Source organism: Aquarana catesbeiana, linkage group LG03 (assembly GCF_042186555.1).
Source record: "Aquarana catesbeiana isolate 2022-GZ linkage group LG03, ASM4218655v1, whole genome shotgun sequence".
Taxonomy (NCBI): domain Eukaryota; kingdom Metazoa; phylum Chordata; class Amphibia; order Anura; family Ranidae; genus Aquarana; species Aquarana catesbeiana.
The window spans coordinates 717170662-717195109 of record NC_133326.1 but is presented as its reverse complement, the minus strand read 5'-3'; the positions used below and the strand labels follow the sequence as shown (position 1 = coordinate 717195109).

General features: G+C 43.4%; 1 protein-coding gene across 1 annotated transcript in view; it reads right to left on the bottom strand.

Annotated features, from left to right (window-relative positions):
* The window catches only part of LOC141134910 (uncharacterized), a 96874-nt gene that overhangs the window by 48355 nt on the left and 24071 nt on the right, over positions 1-24448 (bottom strand). The window contains exons 4-7 of the mRNA XM_073624342.1: positions 24040-24141; positions 23187-23228; positions 7632-7673; positions 6772-6813 (exon numbers count right to left, since the gene is read on the bottom strand). Coding sequence (XP_073480443.1) covers positions 6772-6813; positions 7632-7673; positions 23187-23228; positions 24040-24141 — 228 coding nt within the window. The remainder of the gene's footprint in view (positions 1-6771; positions 6814-7631; positions 7674-23186; positions 23229-24039; positions 24142-24448) is intronic.

Genomic DNA, 24448 nt, shown 5'->3' with positions numbered 1-24448 from the left:
AAAAAATAGCAAAAAACATCCAGCAAAGACAGAGTGTCTGAACCCAGGAGGTGACGCGTGCGTTTCACACTGACCTCAGTGTTTCTTCAGTGGTGTGAAGAAGTACTGAGGTCAGTGTGAAACGCACGTGTCACCTCCTGAGTTTGGACACTCTGTCTTTGTTGGATGGTTTTTGCTATTTTTTGGAATAAAATCGTTGGAACGTTCCCGTGGTGTGCAGCCGTTCTTTTCTTTCTAGATAAAGGAAGGTTCGTATATGTAGTGTATCTGGATTTTGCAAAAGCATTTGACACAGTTCCCTAATAACGTTTACTGTACAAAATAAGGTGCGTTGGCATGGACCATAGGGTGAGTACATGGATTGTAAATTGGCTACAAAGACAAGTTCAGAGGGTGGTGATAAATGGGGAGTACTTGGAATGGTCAGGGGTGGATAGTGGGGTCCCCCAGGGTTCTATGCTGGGACCAATCCTATTTAATTTGTTCATAAACGACCTGGAGGATGGGATAAACAGTTCAATCTCTGTATTTGCAGACGATACTAATCTAAGCAGAGCAATAACTTCTTGGCAGCATGTGGAAACCTTGCAAGAAGATCTGAACAAATTAATGGGGTGGGCAACTACATGGCAAATGAGGCTCAATGTAAAATAATGCATTTGGGTGGCAAAAATATGAATGCAATCTACTCACTGGGGGGAGAACCACTCGGGGAATCTAGGATGGAAAAGGATCCGGGGGTCCTAGTAGATGATAGGCTCAGAAATGGCATGCAATGCCAAGCTGCTGCTAACAAAGCAAACATAATATTGGCATGCATTAAAAAGGGGATTAACTCCAGAGATAAAACGATAATTCTCCCACTCTACAAGACTCTGGTCCGGCCGCACCTAGAGTATGCTGTCCAGTTCTGGGCACCAGTCCTCAGGAAGGATGTACTGGAAATGGAGCGAGTACAAAGAAGGGCAACAAAGGTAATAATAGGTCTGAAGGATCTTAGTTATGAGGAAAGGTTGCGAGCACTAAACTTATTCTCTCTGGAGAAGAGACTCTTGAGAGGGGATGTGATTTCAATTTATAAATACCGTTCTGGTGATCCCACAATAGGGATAAAACGTTTTCGCGGAAGGGAGTATAACAAGACTCATGGCCACTCATAAAATTGAGAAAAAAAGAGGTTTCATCCTAAACTACGTAGAGGGTTCTTTACTGTAAGAGCGGCAAGGATGTGGAATTCCCTTCAACAGGTGGTGGTCTCAGCGGGGGGGGCATCGATAGTTTCAAAAAAGTATTAGATAAGCAATACAATGTAATACTGACATATAATCACACACATAGGTTGGGCTTGATGCACTTGTGTCTTTTTTCAACCTCACCTACTATATAACTATGTAACAATGTATCGGAATTTCCAAATTACAATAGTACCGAATTTAAACAAATACGAAATAACAAAAAAAAAAATTTGGACGAAATTTGAATCGTTTTCTAATTGTGTTCGAATCATTTTACAAATTCAAATTATTCGCATTCGAAACAATTTAAATTTTCGAATTCGAAAACTATTCAAAATTGATTCAAAAACTTTTTGAAATTTGAAAATGTTAATTGTTTCGAATGCGAATAAACAAAACAAATTCCGAAAACAAAGTAAACGGATTAAATTAATTTAACTAGACTAATTTATGTAAATAACGAAATCCAAACAAAACTAATTATTTTTGTTTTGCACATGTCTATCATTCACCGTGTTCTTATCTGGTCAGGATAAAACAATAATAGGAAATGTTATCCAATGACAGAGAATGCATATATCCAAACATATTTTTCCTCTGAGATTTGGATTCAGATCCAATTCAACTTTAATCCCAATCCGGAATTTAAAACTAAAACTTTTTTTTATGTTTCAAATTTCTTCAACCCATTTTGAATTCCAATCACATTTTTGGTCAGAAAATTTGCCCTGACCCACATCTGCCATCTAGTTTAGTATTAAATGTAGTATTTTTAGTATTAAAAAAAAAAAACTAAGACAAAGATAAAAACATTTACAAATGTGAATGTGATTTAAAACATGTCTCGGTGACCAACCATACAGTCCAGATTTCAACCTAAACCTCAATGGACTGGGTTGATAGATTATGAACAATTTCACAAGGAAACCCCTAGAAACCCCTAGAAAGTAACACCCATGTACTGTGTACATATAAGATGACCTGATAATTTATCATACAGTGATCACATAAGAAGGGGTTCGTGAAGTCAACCCGGAGTAGAGCACTTCTACTTAAATACTCAGAAGACACATTCAAGAAATGCTCAACTAGTTTTGCACTTTGGAAGCGCTTCTTCTGGAGCTACATGTATATGTGTAAAAAGCACAAAGTATAGGGTACAGTTTGTCACTGAGATGAGGCAGACAGGTAAATTAGGATCTCCACAGGGGGGCGCCAAATTATATGAGGCAACTATGAGGGTGTGGTATATGGGAAAACTCATCAAGCTCAAAAGAAAATTCATATATATATATATATATATATATATATATATATATATATATATATATATATATATATTAGGCATATAATGTGGGGCAACTAGAGCCCTTTTCAGATTGTAGTTGAGGTGGATAGATGCTTTCGGGAGTTTTTTCTCTAGGAGATATCTCACTAGACTTATGCTTATATGTAAATGCTAGGACTCAATGGGCATTTGGAATCTGCAAAACCAGGAGAGGTTTTGGTGGGGGGGTAGACATACATGTGTTAGCGTCAAGGAAGCTGAATGCTACATCAGCAAGATTCAAGGCTCAGTACATATAACTCATGACACATGTCCTAGTGTCAGGGCTGAGCTCAGCCCTTCCTTCTCTGAGCTGGCCGCTCAGCTGTCGGTTAATTACCAGCTCCTATCTCTCCACGGTGACTCACCTGTTGATGATATCCTGCTCGTCAGTTCTGCCTACTTAAGCCATCCATCCCACAGGATCTCTGCCTTCACCTTAGTCAATATCACAGAAACTATCTCCTGCATTCCTGTTAAAAAACTTGCTTGGCTGACATCCCTTCTGGCTCCAGATCCTGCTCGCTGTTCTACTACGCTTATCTCCGGCTCCCTGACGTTTGGCTTGTCTGACTATCCGTTCTGGTTCCTGAACTCTGGCTATGTTTTGACTACGTTTGTTCTATTTATTTTTATTATTAAACAAGTGTGATTTAACTGTACTTCTGTCTCGGTCTGATTTCATGGTTTCTGACACCTAGACAAACGGGTCCCAAGGAGTAGCCAAATCCTGCCTGTTCTGGGAAGCACAGTGCGACAAGCAGGTGATCCAGGTCCTGACTAGGGATGAGCTTCGAGTTCGAGTCGAACTCATGTTCGACTCGAACATTGGCTGTTCGCAAGTTCACCGAACAGCGAACAATTTGGGGTGTTCGCGGCAAATTCGAATGCCGCGGAACACCCTTTAAAAGTCTATGGGAGAAATCAAAAGTGCTAATTTTAAAGGCTAATATGCAAGTTATTGTCATAAAAAGTGTTTGGGGACCTGGGTCCTGCCCCAGGGGACATGGATCAATGCAAAAAAAAGTTTTAAAAACGGCCGTTTTTTCAGGAGCAGTGATTTTAATAATACTTAAAGTCAATCAATAAAAGTGTAATATCCCTTTAAATTTCGTACTTGGGGGGTGTCTATAGTGTGCCTGTAAAGGGGCGCATGTTTCCTGTGTTTAGAACAGTCTGACAGCAAAATGACATTTTGAAGGAAAAAACTCATTTAAAACTACCCGCGGCTATTGCATTGCCGACAATACACATAGAAGTTCATTGATAAAAACGGCATGGGAATTCCCCAAAGGGGAACCCCGAACCAAAATTAAAAAAAAAAATGACGTGGGGGTCCCCCTAAATTCCATACCAGGCCCTTCAGGTCTGGTATGGATATTAAGGGGAACCCCGACCAAAATTAAAAAAAAAAAATGACGTGGGGTTCCCCCTAAATTCCATACCAGACCCTTCAGGTCTGGTATGGATTTTAAGGGGAACCCCGCGCCAAAAAAAAAAAAAAAAACGGCGTGGGGTCCCCCCAAAAATCCATACCAGACCCTTATCCGAGCACACAACCTGGCAGGCCGCAGGAAAAGAGGGGGGGACAAGAGTGCGGCCCCCCCTCCCTCCTGAACCGTACCAGGCCACATGCCCTCAACATTGGGAGGGTGCTTTGGGGTAGCCCCCCAAAACACCTTGTCCCCATGTTGATGAGGACAAGGGCCTCATCCCCACAACCCTGGCCGGTGGTTGTGGGGGTCTGCGGGCGGGGGGCTTATCGGAATCTGAAAGCCCCCTTTAACAAGGTGACCCCCAGATCCCGGCCCCCCCCCTGTGTGAAATGGTAAGGGGGTACATAAGTACCCCTACCATTTCACGAAAAAAGTGTCAAAAATGTTAAAAATGACAAGAGACAGTTTTTGACAATTCCTTTATTTAAATGCTTCTTCTTTCTTCTATCTTCCTTCATCTTCTGGTTCTTCTGGCTCTTCTGGTTCTTCTGGTTCTTCCTCCGGCGTTCTCGTCCAGCATCTCCTCCGCGGCGTCTTCTGTCTTCTTCTCCTCGGGCCGCTCCGCACCCATGGCATGGGGGGGAGGCTCCCGCTCTTCTCTTCTTCTCTTCTTCTTTTCTTCTTTTCTTCTTTTCTTCTCTTCTTCTCTTCTTCTTCATTTTCTTCTCCGGGCCGCTCCGCAATCCATGCTGGCATGGAGGGAGGCTCCCGCTGTGTGACGGCGCTCCTCGTCTGACAGTTCTTAAATAACGGGGGGGGGGCGGGGCCACCCGGTGACCCCGCCCCCCTCTGACGCACGGTGACTTGACGGGACTTCCCTGTGACGTCACGGGGAATGCCACAGGGAAGTCCCGTCAAGTCACCGTGCGTCAGAGGGGGGCGGGGTCACCGGGTGGCCCCGCCCCCCCGTTATTTAAGAACTGTCAGACGAGGAGCGCCGTCACACAGCGGGAGCCTCCCTCCATGCCAGCATGGATTGCGGAGCGGCCCGGAGAAGAAAATGAAGAAGAAGAGAAGAAGAGAAGAAAAGAAGAAAAGAAGAAAAGAAGAAGAGAAGAAGAGAAGAGCGGGAGCCTCCCCCCCATGCCATGGGTGCGGAGCGGCCCGAGGAGAAGAAGACAGAAGACGCCGCGGAGGAGATGCTGGACGAGAACGCCGGAGGAAGAACCAGAAGAACCAGAAGAGCCAGAAGAACCAGAAGATGAAGGAAGATAGAAGAAAGAAGAAGCATTTAAATAAAGGAATTGTCAAAAACTGTCTCTTGTCATTTTTAACATTTTTGACACTTTTTTCGTGAAATGGTAGGGGTACTTATGTACCCCCTTACCATTTCACACAGGGGGGGGGCCGGGATCTGGGGGTCACCTTGTTAAAGGGGGCTTCCAGATTCCGATAAGCCCCCCGCCCGCAGACCCCCACAACCACCGGCCAGGGTTGTGGGGATGAGGCCCTTGTCCTCATCAACATGGGGACAAGGTGTTTTGGGGGGCTACCCCAAAGCACCCTCCCAATGTTGAGGGCATGTGGCCTGGTACGGTTCAGGAGGGAGGGGGGGCCGCACTCTTGTCCCCCCCTCTTTTCCTGCGGCCTGCCAGGTTGCGTGCTCGGATAAGGGTCTGGTATGGATCTTTGGGGGGACCCCACGCCGTTTTTTTTTTTTTTTTTTGGCGCGGGGTTCCCCTTAAAATCCATACCAGACCTGAAGGGTCTGGTATGGAATTTAGGGGGAACCCCACGTCATTTTTTTTTTTAAATTTTGGCCGGGGTTCCCCTTAATATCCATACCAGACCTGAAGGGCCTGGTATGGAATTTAGGGGGACCCCCACGTCATTTTATTTTTTAAATTTTGGTTCGGGGTTCCCCTTTGGGGAATTCCCATGCCGTTTTTATCAATGAACTTCTATGTGTATTGTCGGCAATGCAATAGCCGCGGGTAGTTTTAAATGAGTTTTTTCCTTCAAAATGTCATTTTGCTGTCAGACTGTTCTAAACACAGGAAACATGCGCCCCTTTACAGGCACACTATAGACACCCCCCAGGTACGAAATTTAAAGGGATATTACACTTTTATTGTTTGACTTTAAGCATTATTAAAATCACTGCTCCTGAAAAAACGGCCGTTTTTAAAACTTTTTTTTGCATTGATCCATGTCCCCTGGGGCAGGACCCAGGTCCCCAAACACTTTTTATGACAATAACTTGCATATAAGCCTTGAAAATTAGCACTTTTGATTATTCATGTTCGTGTCCCATAGACTTTAACGGTGTTCGCATGTTCGAACGAACTTTTTTCCTGTTCGCATGTTCTGGTGCGAACCGAACAGGGGGGTGTTCGGCTCATCCCTAGTCCTGACAGATATTTGATGGGTATCTACCTTCAACTGGTGCACATTCACTCTATCATAAATAAGGTGAATGTGGTCAAGAAATGCCAAGAAAATGTGACTGAGTATCAGAGGTCATATTGTTGTTTAAAGTGGTTGTAAACCTCTGAAATGAAAAATGAAGGAAGCATTTGTGTATAATTGCCCCAATCCAAGGCACAGAGTCGGGTTCTTATCTACTGTCTCCTCCCTCTGCTATCTGCAGCAGTCACTTCTGACAGTCTATGCCGACACCACAAAATGCCCTGCCCCCCTCCAGCACACAACAGGTGATTGAAATAATTGATAGCAGTTACCAGACAGCAATACAAGCTCCTTCTTTACCTACCAGTTTCCCTCAGACGTGACTGCCCCTCAGTGATGTTCTTATCTAGATGGGATAAAACACAATAATAGGACATGAGATTCGGATTCAGGTCAAATTCAACTTCAATCTCAATCTGGATTTCAAAACTAAAATACATTTTCTTATGTTCAAATTTCTTCAATTCCCAATCACATCTGTGGTCAGAAAATTTCCTCCGACCCAGATCTACCATCTATTAAATGAAGGAATTCAAGTTTTTCCAGTAAAATGTTTGTAGAGATATGATGCCCTCTGCTGTTTGTATTTGTGAATAACCAAGCTTTCACAGAGCTATGTATAAAGCACTTCCTGTCTCTGGGATTCTGGTTTGGAAACCCCAAAAGGAGTAAGTGGGGAGGGAGGGAGAAGAGTTGAGACCACATGTCTCCATGGAAAAACTGTTGCTATACCAGTCCAGAAGTAGGGAATATTAGGCAAGTTTTCTTATTTTAATATTGTTTACTATTGTTGCACATAGCTCCTGGATGTACAGTATCTCACAAAAGTGAGTACACCCCTCACATTTTTGTAATTTTTTTTGTATCTTTTCATGTGACAACACTGAAGAAATTACACTTTGCTACAATGTAAAGTAGTGAGTGTACAGCTTGTATAACAGTGTAAATTTGCAGTCCCCTCAAAATAACTCGACACACAGACATTAATGTCTAAACCACTGGCAACAAAAGTGAGTACACCCCTAGGTGAAAATACCTGTTTGTTCATTGGATGTATCTTATATAAAGCTCATATTATTTCCATACTAGTGTGCATCTATACTTAGAATATTTTTATAGTATCATTTACAGAATTTTACGGATAGTAATGCAAGCTTCACCTACCAGTTTCTCTCAGACGTGACTGCTCCTTGGCCATGTTCTCACCTAAACAGGATAAAACAAGAATAGGAAATGTTATCCAATGACAGAGAACGCACATCGGCAAACCCATCTTTCCTCTGAGATTTGGATTCAGTAAATTTCAACTCCAATCCTAATCCAATACAAACTACAGTGAGGGAAAAAAAGGATTTGATCCCCTGATGATTTTGTACGTTGGCTAATAACAAAGAAATGATCAGTTAATTAATATTTTTTGGTCCTGCCCCAGAATAGATTACTTTTGGAAAGAAGTCCGGAGAATTGCTCAAAAATTTAGTGATCAGGAGATTCTGGAGGATCCATCTTTCTTCCTCTTAAAAGATACTAAAATCCCAGTTAAATCATATAAGAAATCTATTCTATGTCACCTTCTGAATGCAGCCAGAGCATGTATTCCACTCACTTGGAAGCAGACACAACCACCAACGGTAGGATTGTGGCTTAAAAGAGTAGAACAATTGAACCTTATGGAGAATTTGGTTTGGACATCCCGGCAAAAAAGAGGGACATATCTGAAAACATGGTCTCCGTGGAATCTTTTCATTGATACAGAAGAGGGAAAAACCCTTATAGATGTAAATCTTAATGACTGAAAATAGAAAATGTGGCCATTGGATTCTTAGTAAGGGAGGGGGTTGTTGGGGAGAGGGGGAGGAGGAGGAGATGGGGAGGCGGGAGGGGGGAGATGGGCTCTGCCCCTCCCTCCCCTTAAGTTTTTTGGTTTTTTTTGTACTTGTTTTGTGTGTGTTTTTTTTTGTAAATATAGAGGTAAGAGAGAGTTAGACACTTAACCACTTCAGTTCCAGAAGGATTTACCCCCTTCCTGACCAAAGCACTTTTTACAATTTGGCACTGCGTCGCTTTAACTGCTAATTGCGCGGTCATGCAATGCTGTACCCAAAAGAAATTTGCGTCCTTTTCTTCCCACAAATAGAGCTTTCTTTTGATGGTATTTGATCACCTCTGCCGTTTTTATTTTTTGCGCTATAAAAACGGAAAAAGACCAAAAATTTGGAAAAAAAATGATATTTTCTACTTTTTGTTATAAAAAAAATCCAATAAACTCAATTTTAGTCATACATTTAGGCCAAAATGTATTCGGCCACATGTCTTTGGTAAAAAAAATGTCAATAAGTGTATATTTATTGGTTTGCGCAAAAGTTATAGCGCCTACAAACTAGGGTACATTTTCTGGAATTTACACAGCCTTTAGTTTATGACTGCCTATGTCGTTTCTTGAGGTGCTAAAATGGCAGGGCAGTACAAAACCCCCACAAATGACCCCATTTTGGAAAGTAGACACCCCAAGGAAATTGCTGAGAGGCATGTTGAGCCCATTGAATATTCATTTTTTTTTGTCCCAAGTGATTGAATAATGACAAAAAAAAAAATTACAAAAAGTTGTCACTAAATGATATATTGCTCACACAGGCCATGGGCATATGTGGAATTGTACCCCAAAATACATTTAGCTGCTTCTCCTGAGTACGGGGATACCACATGTGTGGGACTTTTTGGGAGCCTAGCCGCGTACGGGGCCCCGAAAACCAATCACTGCCTTCAGGATTTCTAAGGGCGTACATTTTTGATTTTACTCCTCACTGCCTATCACAGTTTTGAAGGCCATAAAATGCCCAGATGGCATACCCCCCCCCCCCAAATGACCCCATTTTAGAAAGTAGACACCCCAAGCTATTTGCTTTGAGGCATGTTGAGTACATGGAATGTTTTATATTTTGACACAAGTTGCAGGAAAGTGACAAATTTTTTTTTTTTTTTCAATCTCCCAAAACGTCCCACACATGTGGTATCCCCGTACTCAGGAGAAGCCACAGAATGTATTTTGGGGTGTAATTTCACATATTCCCATGGCATGTTTGAGCAATATATCATTTAGTGACAACTTTGTGCAAAAAAAAAAAAAAATTGTCTCTTTCCCGCAACTTGTGTCACAATATAAAATATTCCATGGACTCGACATGACTCTCAGCTAATAGCTTGGGGTGTCTACTTTCCAAAATGGGGTCATTTGGGGGGGTTTGAACTGTCCTGGCATTTTATGCACAATATTTAGAAGCTTATGTCACACATCACCCACTCTTCTAACCACTTGAAGACAAAGCCCTTTCTGACACTTTTTGATTACATGAAAAAATTATTTTTTTTTGCAAGAAAATTACTTTGAACCCCCACACATTATATATTTTTTTTAAAGCAAATGCCCTACAGATTAAAATGGTGGGTGTTTCATTTTTTTTTTTCACACAGTATTTGCACAGCAATTTTTCAAACGCATTTTTGGGGGAAAAAACACACTTTTTTAAATTTTAATGCACTAAAACACAATATATTGCCCAAATGTTTGATAAAATAAAAAAGATGATCTTAGGTCGAGTACATGGATACCAAACATGACATGCTTTAAAATTGCGCACAAACGTGCAGTGGCGACAAACTAAATACATTTTTAAAAGCCTTTAAAAGCCTTTACAGGTTACCACTTTAGAATTACAGAGTAAGTCTACTGCTAAAATTACTGCCCTCGATCTGACCTTCGCGGTGATACCTCACATGCATGGTGCAATCGCTGTTTACATTTGACGCCAGACCGACGCTTGCGTTCGCCTTAGCGCGAGAGCAGGGGGGACAGGGGTGCTTTTTTTTTTTTTTTTTTTTTTTCTTTATTATTTTTTTGCTTTGTTATCTTATTTTTAAACTGTTCCTTTCATTTTTTCTTTTTTAAATCATTTTTATTGTTATCTCAGGGAATGTAAATATTCCCTATCATAGCAATAGGTAGTGACAGGTACTCTTTTTTGAAAAAATTGGGGTCTATTAGACCCTAGATTTCTCCTCTGCCCTCAAAGCATCTGACCACACCAAGATCGGTGTGATAAAATGCTTTCCCAATTTCCCAATGGCGCTGTTTACATCCGGCGATATCTAAGTCATAAAATGCTCGTAGCTTCCGGTTTCTTAAGCCATAGAGATGTTTGGAGCCACTCTGGTCTCTGATCAGCTCTATGGTCAGCTGGCTGAATCACCGGCTGCATTCTCAGGTTCCCTGTTGAGACAGGAGAGCCAGAGAAAAACACGGAAGACGGTGTGGGGGGGGCATTCCGTCCCACTGCTTGTAAAAGCAGTCTAGAGGCTAATTAGCCACTAGGATTGCTTTTACATGAAAGCTGACCGCTGGCTGAAAAGAATGATACCAAGATGATACCTAAACCTGCAGGCATCATTCTGGTATAACCATTCAAAGTCGTGAATTGCGTACCTGAAGACAAAAAAATGGTTAACAATAAAGCACAGTAAATGGTAAAGTATAAAAAATTGCATACCTGAAAAGCAAACATGATAAAACATAATAACAATAAAACATTGCAGAATAGAATACAGTAAAAAAGAGCAGAACAATAGAGAGAGAATAGAGAGAGAGAGAACAATAAAACGACAACTATTTTTTTTTTATTTTATATTTTTGTATGTGTTTTTTTTTTTTTTACACTTTTTTTTGTAACTGTAACTTTTATAACGGTAACCGGTTCCAGGTTCAGGTCTCTCAAAATGCGATGGCATCTTGGGAGACCCTGTGAAAGTGTGCCTAGTCTGTGCAATGCTGTACCCTACGCTAATACTCAACTAGTGAATGGTAGCGTTCAAAACATTCACCAATGCAAAAACCAGGATTGTCAGGACAGGAGGGACAATAATAGCGGGTGTCACGCCTATATCCGCGCTTGCTGCAGGCACAACATTTTTTTGGGGGGGTTCGTTGGGTAGGGGTACTCGGGAGGACATAAAAATGCCTCTCATGCAGCCGACTTCATTTGGTTGGGGATGTGAATGGGCGAAGTACGGGTGCTGCAGAATTGGTGGGTTCCCAATTAGGATTGGCGAATGCAGCAGGAAGGGCATAATGGGCACGACGGGCCTGTTTGTCTTCTTCTTGGTGGCAGCGGGAAACTACTTGTGCTTGCCACCTCACCAGCTTGAACTGCACTTATGGGACTCGCCACGTCACCAAGTGTTACTGCAGTGCTGGTTTGACTACGACCGGGGTTTACTAGGCCGCTGGCGCTTGCCAGTTCACCAAAACGCTACCAAAAAAACTGTTAGCGATCGCAGGGATCAGGCCTGACTCTGCGAACGCTGCAGTTATGCGTTTAGTGTTTTCTAAGTGACAGTGATCGATCGATACTGCACTTGGGTGGGCTGGGCTGGGCCGGGCGGAGGGGCAAAACGCAGGTGCTAGCAGGTATCTGGGCTGATTCCGCTAACACTGCATTTTTGGGAACCCTAAACTGCTGGGGACGCCAGTATAGATCTGATCGGATCAGATATTGATCCGTTCCGATACTATACCACTAAGGGAGGTGTATGCTGCATGCGTGGGTGTTAGCGGTCCTGGTGCTAATCTGACGCTGCCTAGGGCTGGTGCTTTCCAGTTCACCAAAACGCTACCAAGAAAACTGTTAGCGATCGCAGGGATCAGGCCTGACTCTGTGAACGCTGCAGTTATGCGTTTAGTGTTTTGTAAGTGACAGTGATCAATCGATACTGCACTTGGGTGGGCTGGGCCGGGCCGGGCGGAGGGGAAAAACGCAGGTGCTAGCAGGTATCTGGGCTGATCCCGCTAACACTGCGTTTTTGGGAACCCTAAACTGCTGGGGACGCTAGTATAGATCTGATCGGATCAGATATTGATGCGTTCAGATACTATACCACTAAGGGAGGCGTATGCTGCGTGCATGGGTGTTAGCGGTACTGGCGCTAATCTGACGCTGCCTGGGGCGACGCATATCACCGCCAGGCGATCAGGGGGCTAAACCTTTATTCGGTAATAAACGGCGGGTGCCCTGACACTATAAAAAATAAACGAACTAACCAGCGTCACCCGTAACAGTTATACGGTGATCAGTGGGGAAAGGGTTAACTAGGGGGCAATCAAGGGGTTAAAACATTTATTAGGTAGTATAATGGGGGTCCCTGACGCTATAAAACGCTGACGGCGAACCTAAATATTTACGTCCCTAACTAGCGTCACCAGCGACACTAATACAGCGATCAGAAAAATGATTGCTTAGTGACACTGGTGACGGGGGGTGATCAAGGGGTTAAAACTTTATTAGGGGGGGTTAGGGGGGTACCCTAGACCTACAGGGGGCTAATACTCACTGCCCTACCACTTCTAACTGTCACAAACTGACACCATGCAGTAATCAGAAAAAAAAATACTGCTTGGTGTCAGTTTGACAGGGAGGGGGGAGGGGTGATTGGGGGGGGGGTCGGGGGGCAATTGGGGTGGGGTCAGGGGTGTAAAGTATGCCTGGTATGTTCTACTGTGTGTGTAGTGTTGTGCACTCACATGTCTTCTCTCCTCGGCGCCGGAATGGAAACTGCCGAGCCGAGGAGAGGTGACATCACATCCTCTGCCTGTGTGAAACTACACACAGGCAGGGGAGGATTCCCATTGGCTGGGAGCGATCGCGAGGGGGGGGCCACGATCGGATGGCCTCCCCCTCGCCTCTCAACGCTCCTAGACAAATGCCGGCTGCCGCTGGCACGCGGGGGGGTCCGGTCGGACCCACCGCCCGCGGGAGGCAGATCACGTACGGGTACGTGATTCTGCCTGCCCGTGCCATTCTGCCGACGTATATCGGCGTTAGGCAAGTGGTTAAGGAAAATATAGATGGAACCCCCCAGGAGGGAGTTGGAGATATACTTTGATTAAGGGCGGGAGAGGATCTCTGCCTTAATGCGTTTGGGAGATTGTAATGAGGTTTTGATTTTGTTGTAATTAGAGAGCATGGTCTTGGCTTTAGAAGAAAATGAATTTATTTGTATATTAGATTAGCATATAGACATGCATAATATGTTATATTTGATGTTGGTAAAGTGTATGCCTTTCTTCCTCTTAAACTAGTAATAAAAATATTAAATGAAAAAAAAGAAATGATCAGTCTATAATTTTAATGGTCGGTTTATTTTCCCAGTGAGAGACAGAATAACAACAAAAATATCCAGAAAAAGGCATTTCAAAAAAGTTATAAATTGATTTGCATTTTAATGAGTAAAATAAGTATTTGACCCCTTCGCAAAACATGACTTAGTATTCGGTGGCAAAACACTTGTTGCCAATCACAGAGGTCAGACATTTCTTGTAGTTGGCCAACAGGTTTGCACACATCTCAGGAGGGATTTTGTCCCACTAGTCTTAGCAGATCCTCTCCAAGTCATTAAGGTTTCGAGGCTGGTGTTTGGTAACTCGAACCTTCAGTTCCCTCCACATATTTTCTATGAGATAAGGGTCTGGAGACTGGTTAGGCCACTCCAGGACCTTAATGCGCTTCATCCTGAGCCACTCCTTTGCTGCCTTGGCCATGTGTTTTGGGTCATTGTCGTTCTGGAATATCCATCCGCGACCCATTTTAAATGTCCTGGCTGAGGGAAGGAGGTTCTCAACCAAGATTTGAAGGTACATGGCCCCATCCATTGTCCATTTGATGTGGTGAAGTTGTCCTGTCCACTTAGCATAAAAACACCCCCAAAGTATAATGTTTCCACCTCCATGTTTGACGGTGGGGATAGTGTTATTGGGGTCATAGGCAGCATTCCTCCTCCTCCTCCAAACACGGCTAGTTGAGTTGATACCAAAGAGCTTGATTTTGGTCTCATCTGACCACAACACTTTTTCACCCAGTTCTCCTCTTATTTACTTAGATGTTCATTAGCAAACTTCAGACGGGCCTGTTCATGTGCTTTCTTGAGCAGGGGGACCTTGCGAGCACTGCAGAATTTCAGTCCTTCACGGCATAGTGTGTTACCAATTGTTTTCTTAGTGACTATGGTCCCAGCTGCCTTGAGATCATTGACAAGATTCTCCAGAGTAGTTCTAAGCTGATTCCTAGGGATGGGCTATCTGTTTGGGTCAAACATGAATTCGACTCGAACATTGGCTGTTCGCCCGTTCGCCGAATAGCAAACAAATTCGGCAAATTCGAAAGCCGCGGAACACCCTTTAAAAGTCTATGGGAGAAATCAAAAGTGCTGATTTTATAGGTTAATATGCAAGTTATTGTCATAAAAAGGGTTTGGGGACCTGTGTCCTACCCCAGGGGACATGGATCAATGCAAAAAAAGTTTTAAAACTGCCGTTTTTTCAGGAGCAGTGATTTTAATAATGCTTAAAGTGAAACAATAAAAGTGAAATATCCCTTTAAATTTCGTACCTGGGGGGTGTCTATAGTATGCCTGTAAAGTAGAGCATGTTTCCCGCGCTTAGAACAGTCCAAGAGCAAAATGACATTTCAAAGGAAAAAAAAAGTCAACTAAAAGTGCTAGCGCTAGTGCCGGCTATTAATGAATTGTCGGTCCCGACAATACACCTAAAAATGAATTGATAAAAACGGCCTGGGATTCCCCCACAGTCCATTACCAGTCCCTTTAGGCCTGGTATCAATATTAGGGGAACCCCTTGCCTGGGCAGACAACAGTATATCCTACTTGGGAATTAATTTAACTAAATCAACCAAACAACTCTTCACAGCAAATTTCAAACTTCTCCTAGCCAAATTAAAAAGCGACACACTAAAACCTAACTAAACACAACCTCTCCTGGTCCGGGAGACTGGCAGCGTTCAAAATGATCCACTTACCACAAATACTATATCTGTTCAGAACTATCCCCATCCCCATTCCTAAACAATATTTCAAGTCCCTACAAACTATGTTTAACAAAGCTATTTGGATCGGAACTAAGCCCAGATGTGCACACGCTATACTCAGACACCATAGATCGGCCGGGGGCTCGGGCACAATCGAATTTGAAGACTATCACACAGCGGCAATCTTGGCCCAAATGGACAAGTGGTTCCAATCCAGCCCTAGCAAGCTCTGGAGTTCCATCGAGAACTCGACCTTGATCCATCCAAATTTAAAATTTTGGGCGATGAGCACACCCTGGTGCCCAAAAATATCGTCGGCTTTACCTCCTACAATGTTAGCAACAATCACAGCTTGGAAAAAAATACTACACAACGGTCGCGCTGTCTCTGACACCCTTTCCGTACCTATCCCGATAGAAGCTCTCCAACATTTATCACCCGATCTACACCTAGGCCAGTGGTCCAAAAAAGGTATCAATACCATACAGGATATCCTTCAAAATGACAGTCCGAAACACTTCTCCCGTCTTCAAAGCGAATTCAACCTGCCTCCTTCAGAGCTATTCACCTATAGACGCGTCACCCACTGCCTTAAAGCCATCCAATTTCCTCTCTACACATTACACTCCAGTGCCTGGGACTATCTCACGAAACCCTCCCCAAAACTAAAAGGCATTTCTCTCTTTTACAATATCCTAAACCGCAAACTACAATTTACTAAAAAAGTCCCCCACGTACACTGGGAAAGTGACCTAGGACACTCATACACTGAACACCAATGGCAAAGAGCACTTAGGTCTACCTACGCGGTCACAAAATGCTCCTCACTTTGGGAGATAACCCAAAAACTGTCCCTCAGATGGTATCTCACACCCTCGAAGCTAGCTAAGTTCAGCTCTCCTACGAGCGACCAATGCTGGCGATGCAACTCAGCCAAGGGAGATTTGTTCCACATTTTTTGGTCCTGTCCTCGACTAAAGAAATACTGGCAGAAAATATTTCTCATACTGACAGACATTACAAACCAAATCCTACTCCCCTCCCCTGACCTGGCACTACTAAACCTCAATATTGATTCTGTTCTTCCACAATACAGACACGTCCTGACACATATCTTACTCGCAGCGAGACTGTGCATAGCGAGGTCGTGGAAGTCTGACAAACCCCCAACAATAGAACAAGCTCTTGACACGGTGAACCTTCACTACAATTTCGAAATAGTGATGGCCTCCAGTGCAGGCCGCTTGAATAAAGAATGGACAAAGTGGAGGCCGTGGGAGTCCTGGACTGGGGCCGAGGCATTCCTCTAAAGTAACGGAAACCTGATATTCTATCTTGACATACAACAATCACCTAGAGTTATCTTAGTCATCAACATTCATATTTACTGCTGATTTATGCTATAGAATTTGCTTTTACTTGATCCTGTCCACAGGAGCAGCTCCCCCTCGGGCGACAAATAGTTCCCAATGGGGTCCCCGAGGGTGACGCTCTAAGCAATTATAAAACATCAGATACTCTCTAACTCGCATATGACTGATCCAAATCTCTGTTCTGTTCTGTTTGTGATATTGATGAATAACTGCTGAGTAATCAATGCATACATTTCTGATTTCACTTATTGTCATTGATATACAGTGTACACACTACAATGTTGTGAAAATTTTCAATAAAAAACTATTGATATTAAATATTAGGGGAACCCCGAACCAAATTTAAAAAAAAAAATGCGTGGGGGTCCCCCCAAATTCCATACCAGGCCCTTCAGGTCTGGTATGGATCTTAAGGGGAACCCATTTGTTCTCATTTGTTCTCATTTGCGAATAATCGCACCAACTGTTGTCACCCTTTAAGAGAGTGCTCCTAATCTCAGCTCGTTACCTAAGAGCCAGAAATCTTGCTGACTAATAGGGGATCAAATAATTATTTCATTCATTAAAATGAAAATCTATTTATAACTTTTTTTTGTGTTTTTCTGTATATTTTTGTTGTTATTCTGTCTCTCACTGTTAAAATAAACTGACCAATTAAATTATAGACTGATCATTTCTTTGTCAGTGGGAAAAACATACAAAATCAGCTGGGAATCAAATACTTTTTCCCTCACTGTTTATTGTGAAAAGTATTGGGACAATACCCACCCTTTGCAGCTATAACAGCTTCAATGGCCAACATCAGTGCCTGACCTCACAAAGGCACTTCTGGAAGAATGGTCAAACATTCCCATATGCCCTGTACACACGATCGGACTTTGATCGGACACTCCGACAACAAAATCCATGGATTTTTTCCGACGGATGTTGGCTCAAACTTGTCTTGCATACAGACGGTCGCACAAAGTTGTCGGAAAATCCGATCGTTCTGAACGCGATGACGTAAAACACGTACGTCGGGACTATAAACGGGGCAGTAGCCAATAGCTTTCGTCTCTTAATTTATTCTGAGCATGCGTGGCACTTTGTGCATCGGATTTGTGTACACACGATTGGAATTTAACCGATCGGATTTTGTTGTCGGAAAATTTTATATCCTGCTCTCAAACTTTGTGTGTTGGAAATTCTGATAGAAAAAGGCCAATGGAGACCGCACATGATCGGAATTTCAGACAACACAATCCGATCGCACTTTTTCTGTCGGAAAATCCGACCGTGTGTACAGTGCATTAGACACACTCCTAAACCTTGTGGACAGCCTTCCCAGAAGAGTTGAAGGTGTTATAGCTGCAAAGGGTGGACCGACTCAATATTGAACCCTACGGACCAAGACTGGGATGCCATTAATGTGCATATAAAGGCAGGCGTCCCGATACTTTTGGTTATATAGTGTAGGTCCCGCACGCACATGTAAACAGTGGTTGCACAATACATGTGAAATATTGCTGCAAACTTTGGAGTGTGAGCAATAATTCAAGCACTAGAGCTAATGTTTAACTCTAAACCTTTATGCCCCGTACACACGGTCGGATTTTCCGACGGAAAATGTGTGATAGGACCTTGTTGTTGGAAATTCCGACCGTGTGTAGGCTCCATCACACATTTTCCATCGGAATTTCTGACACACAAAGTTTGAGAGCAGGATATAAAATTTTCCGACAACAAAATCCGTTGTCGGAAATTCCGATCGTGTGTACACAAATCCGACGGACAAAGTGCCACGCATGCTCAGAATAAATAAAGAGATGATAGCTATTGGCTACTGCCCCGTTTATAGTCCCAACGTACGTGTTTTTACGTTACCGCGTTTAGAACGATCGGATTTTCCGACAACTTCGTGTGACCGTGTGTATGCAAGACAAGTTTGAGCCAACATCCGTCGGAAAAAATCCTAGGATTTTGTTGTCGGAATGTCCGAACAAAGTCCGACCGTGTGTACGCCCTATTAGGCTTTTAATGTGTCACCCATAGGAATTTTTAGGCACCGTAGTTTGGCGCCATTTCATGGTTGATCAAAATTGTAAATCTCGACTTGCTTGGTGTGACCTGTTTGATTGCTTTTTGGTGATGCTGAAAGTAGAGGTAAGGGCATGTCCCTGTGTCCCAGAACATGGGGTGCAGGCATGTCCTAATACCAATCTAGGGGGTTAGTAAATTTAAAGAGAAAAGGATTGCAGCTACTCCCAACCAGCCCACGTGAATAAACGATAAATAAAAAGTGGCCTCAGCCTACATGTCTCCACCAAACCACACACCCTGAAGCCCCCCCAACACCCCAGTAAGGCGGGGCAAAATGCATCAGAGTGTGTGGTTTGGTGGAGACATGTAGGCTGAGGATGCTCTTTGTTCATTTGTTCACCTGGGCTGGTCGGGAGTAGTGGGGATCCTTTCCTCTTTACACCTGACTCGCTTGGTGTCAATTTACTTGGTGCAACTTAATTTTCTTTTAGAATACCAAAAAAATGGGTATTATATTGTATTTGGGTACACTAAAATACACTAAAGTATACGTTTTCCTTAAAATTAGCTTTTAATAAACTGTACAAATATCGTGCAATATAAAAAAAAGTTGCAAAAACAACCATTTTATTCTCCAGGGAAATTGCTTTCAAAAAGTATATAGTGTTTAGGATTCTTATTTTTTTCTATATCTTTAGCTACTTTAGCATAGTTTTACTTATTTTTTTGCTGTTATTTGAAAATCTGCACAGATACTTTAACCACTTCAGCAGTGGCGTAGCGTGGGTTGTCAGCGCCCGGGGCAAGGCAAGTAATTTGCGCCCCCCCTAACGCGTGGACTTTTAGCACTCAATGAGTCCCTTCGACTAGTACAGTATAAAACCCCTTACCCCCTATGTCACAGATCAGCTGCAGAGCTGATCTGTGTCTTACCTTTACTGCTGTAGGTCGGCTGGCACCTGTTGTTCCACTTGCTTGAGCAACACCTATTCCTGAGCACCCTTCCTGTAACCTGCTTAAACAGACTTCTCGTGAACTGATCCCTTGTGTACCAACTCGGCTAGTTCTCCTGATTACGTTGTCTGCTGCCCGCCCTGACCTCGGCTCGCTATCTGGCTCTCCTTTTGCTTCATCCATCCATCTGTGTCTGACAGTGTCTTCTGGTACTCTCCTTGTGAACAGGGTGAACCCTTCACTGCCAGTGTCATTTACACAGTAGTCAGTGCATTTTTATAGCACTGATTGCTGTATAAATGACAATGGTCCCAAATATGTGTCAAAAATGTCTGATGTGACCGCCATAATGTCGCAGTCACAATAAAAATCGCTGATCGCCGCCATTACTAGTAAAAAAAAATGATTAATAAAAATGCCATAAAACTATCCCCTATTTTGTAAACGCTATAACTTTTGCGCAAACCAATCAATAAACGCTTATTGTGATTTTTTTTTTACCAAAAATATGTAGAAGAAAACATATCGGCCTAAACGTGAGGGAAAAAAATGTTTTTTTAATTATTTTTTGGGGGATATTTATTATAGCAAAAAGTAAAAAATAATGCGTTTTTTTTTAAATTGTCGCTATTTTTTTGTTTATAGCACAAAAAATAAAAACCACAGAGGTGATCAAATGCCACCAAAAGAAATCTCTATTTGTGGGAAAAAAAGGACGTCAATTTTGTTTGGGAGCCACGTCGCACGACATTTTTTTTACCAAAGACATGTGGCCGAATACATTTTGGCCTAAATGTAGGACTAAAATTGAGTTTATTGGATTTTTTTTAGAACAAAACGTAGAAAATATCATTTTTTTTCAAAATTTTCGTTTTTTTTCCGTGTATAGCGCAAAAAATAAAAACGGCAGAGGTGATCAAATACCATCAAAAGAAAGCTCTATTTGTGGGAAGAAAAGGACGCAAATTTCGTTTGGGTACAGCATTGCATGACCGCGCAATTGTCAGTTAAAGCGACGCAGTGCCGAATCGCAAAAAGTGCTCTGGTCAGGAAGGGGGTAAAATCTTCTAGGGCTGAAGTGGTTAATTAAAGCAAAAAAAAATCCACACATAGAGCACATGTCAAAAATCACCCTAGCAGGCGCATCACTTAACCTAAGGGCCCTTTCACACTGGGGCGGTTTGCAGGCGCTATTGCGCTAATAATAGCGCCTGCAAACCGCCCCGAAACAGCTGCTGCTGTCTCTCCAGTGTGAAAGCCCCGAGGGCTTTCACACTGGAGCGGTGCAGGAACTTTGGAGCATCTTTGGAGCGGCATCTTTGGAGCGGTGAACGAGCGGTGTATACACCGCTCCTTCACTGCTTCTGCCCATTGAAATCAATGGGACAGCGTGGCTATACCGCTGGCAAAGCGCCTCTGCAGAGGCGCTTTGCAGTGGTTTTTAACCCTTTCTCAGCTGCTAGCGGGGGGTAAAACCGCCCCCTCTAGTGGCCGAATACCGACGGTAAAGTGCCGCTTATAATAGCGACGCTTTACCGGCGACGCCACCCCCACCCCAGTGTGAAATGGGCCTAAGAAAATGATAAACAACGCAGTGGTGATATATTGTAGTGATGTGTTTACTATTTTATTTTATGTCATGATGTGCATTTATGGACACAGTCAGTGAATGAGAGAAAGAGATAAATACTGTATGCAGCCGCAGGACAGTATAGTGAAAGTCTTTCACAACGTTTAAAGCCATGAGAAGGGAAGAGAAACTCCTTGGAGCACTGGCTGACGACCCCACCATACATACTACACTGTCCTGCGGCTGTATACAGTATTTATCTCTTTCTCTCCCATCCCCCCCGCCCCTGAGGCCAGTAACACGAATTGAGGGAGTCTCAGTCTCACACACCTTGTCCTGCCTGCGCCTGGATCGGTCTCGATTCCCCGGAGGATAAGAGAAGAAGACAGCGGCCGCGATAGGGTCATGTGCGGAGGTGGGACTTCAGGAGCGCTCACATGACCCCCATGCGGCCAATCACAGGGCGCCAGATACTTAACATGGCGGCCGGAGCGCGGGGGACACAGGAACATAAAATTAGGAGGCGGCAGCCGGTAATGACACTACTGGCACAAAATTGCGCCCCCTAAATGTCGCGCCCGGGGCCACGGCACCCCCCGCACCCCCCACTCTACGCCACTGCACTTCAGCAGTTTGCAATTTTGAAAAAAAAACCACAATATTTTGTACTTTTTGCTGTAATAAATAGCCCCAATTTGTTCCCTATGTGTGTGTTCTAACTGTAGGGGGAGGGGACTGACTATAGGAGATGAGAGATCATGGTTTCCAGCTTGTAGGAACTCACAATCTCACTCTCCTCACAGAACTGTGAGGTGTGTGTGTTTACACTCACACACCTCCCTGTTCTGCCTCTCATGCCCAGGATTGCTCGTGGCCATCGGTCATCGCGAACCACCGGTCACGAGCATTGGCACCCCCGCTGTGCAGTGAGTGCATGCGTGCCTGCTGTCCCGCTTAAAGGGACCGACATACAGCTACGACGGTTCGCGGGAACGTGCCCACCTGCCACAGTATAATGACGGCGGCTGGTCGGCAAATGGTTAAAACAGTTGCTGTGTAGGAGGGGGATATATACAGTTTGTTTAGGTGCAGAATTTTTGGAGTATAATTTAGAGAAGCTAGAAGTGCCGGAACAAGGTCATCTAGAGCCCAAGGCGAACATGCCAAATTGTGCCCCCCCCCCCCTCAAAAAAGATCTATGAGCATTATGTGTCAGCAAAAAGTTCCTCACCCCCCAAAAAAATTGAGCAATAATCTGCATGCTTACCCCTGAAGCATAAATGTCCCCCCTACCAAAACAAATCCCCCCCCATTCTCCCCAGCCCAATCCCTTTATTATGCATATGCTCCCAGCACAATTCCTCCCCCCCAAAATAAAAATTCCCCCATTCCCCCTTCCTCGCACAAATCCTTTACCCCTTAAATTTCCCCTCCAAGCACAAATCCCACCCCCCACTCCAAATCGCCCTCTCAGCACAGATTCCCCTCCCCAATTATCCATCCTAGCACATCCCCCCAATTTCTCCTCCTAGTACAAATGCATCCCAAACATCTCTACTAGCACAAAATCCACCTCCAAATTAATTTTTTCCCTCCTAGCACAAATTCTCTACCCCCTACCATATTAACTTTTCTAGCACAAACCCCCCAAATCTCCCCTCCTAGCACAAATCCTTTTCACCCATCACTTCTCTCAACACAAATCCCCCCAAATCACCACTCCTTGCACACCTCCCCAAATTTTCCCTCCTAGAAAAACTCTTCTACGGCCCCCCAAATCCCCCCTCCCAACACAAAACCCCTCATCACAATCTCCTTGTGGTGCCCCTACACCTCACATGATACCACAGTGCCTAGGGCAGCCAACCCTCCTGCCCACCCCTTGTCCTGGCCCTGGTTGCCAGACAGCAATACAAGCTCCTTCTTCACCTACCAGTTTCTTTCAGATGTGACTGCTCCTCAGCCATGTTCTTATCTGGGCAGGATAAAACAAATATAGGAAATGTTATCCAATGACAGAAAATGTACATAAGCAAACATGTCTTACCTCTAAAATTTGGATTCAGGTCAAATTCAACTTCACTCCCAATCTGGATTTCAAAACTAAATATATTTCTAATGTTCAAATTTCTTCAATTTAAGACCATTTCTAATTTCCAATTACATTTGTGGTCAGAGAATTTGCACCAATCCATATGCGCCATCAAGTTCAATACTAAATGATGGAATTCAAATTTTTCCAGTGAAAGGTTCTAAAGCTACAGTGAACAAAGACTGTGGTAACAGGTTGGTGAAGGCCCTTTATGGTTTCAGCAAAACTGCATCTCTGTGTACAAAGTCAGCTCCATAAAAACATGAGTTGACCAGTTTGGTGTAGAGGAACTTGAGCGTAATTTACAGTTCCCTGACCTCAACCCTACTGAACACCTTTGGGATGAGTTGAAACTGTGAGCCAGGTCTTCCCATCCATCATAAGGACCTGACCTCATAAATGGCAACAAATTCCCACAGACTCCCTACAAAATCTTGTGGAAAGCCTTCCTAGAAGAGTGGAATGTGTTGCAAAGCGGGGCAACTCATTTTTAGCTATCATGGTTTTGGGAAGGGATGTCCAACAAGCTCATATAGGTGTGATGATCAGGAGCCCAGAGACTGTTGGCTATGTATTGTAAGCCCATGCTATGCCAACCTGAGGTTAAAAGGGGTTGCAAATCAAAAATTCTAATGGTAAACCATTCTCAATTGTCTTTATTAGTAAAGTTTAAGACTGTAGCTGTAATACTCACAGAAGGTGAACAAGATACCTATGAAGACAACTTGAACAAGGAATAGGAAGATGAGAAGGACCATCAGGATCAATATAAGCCGAATTTGTGAATTCTTGGCAGCTGAAATAATTATAGACAGACAATTGTGAACAAGCCTGTAGTCATCAACTGTGTATAGGAACTCCCCATCCATACACAATTCCATTCCAGCACAATTCTAAACAATGTGGTTGGCTATTCTCAGCATGCCACGTTGTATCTCTTGCCAATTGTGCTGAGCTAATGTGACATTCATGTCAGGTGCTGCTGAGTTGTATATATTCCTCCATAACCTTCATCAAATAAATATTACATTTAGGTATTGGTCTTCATATACCAATATTTGAACCAATAAGAAGCTTTATTTCATTGGCTTATGTGCTCCAGA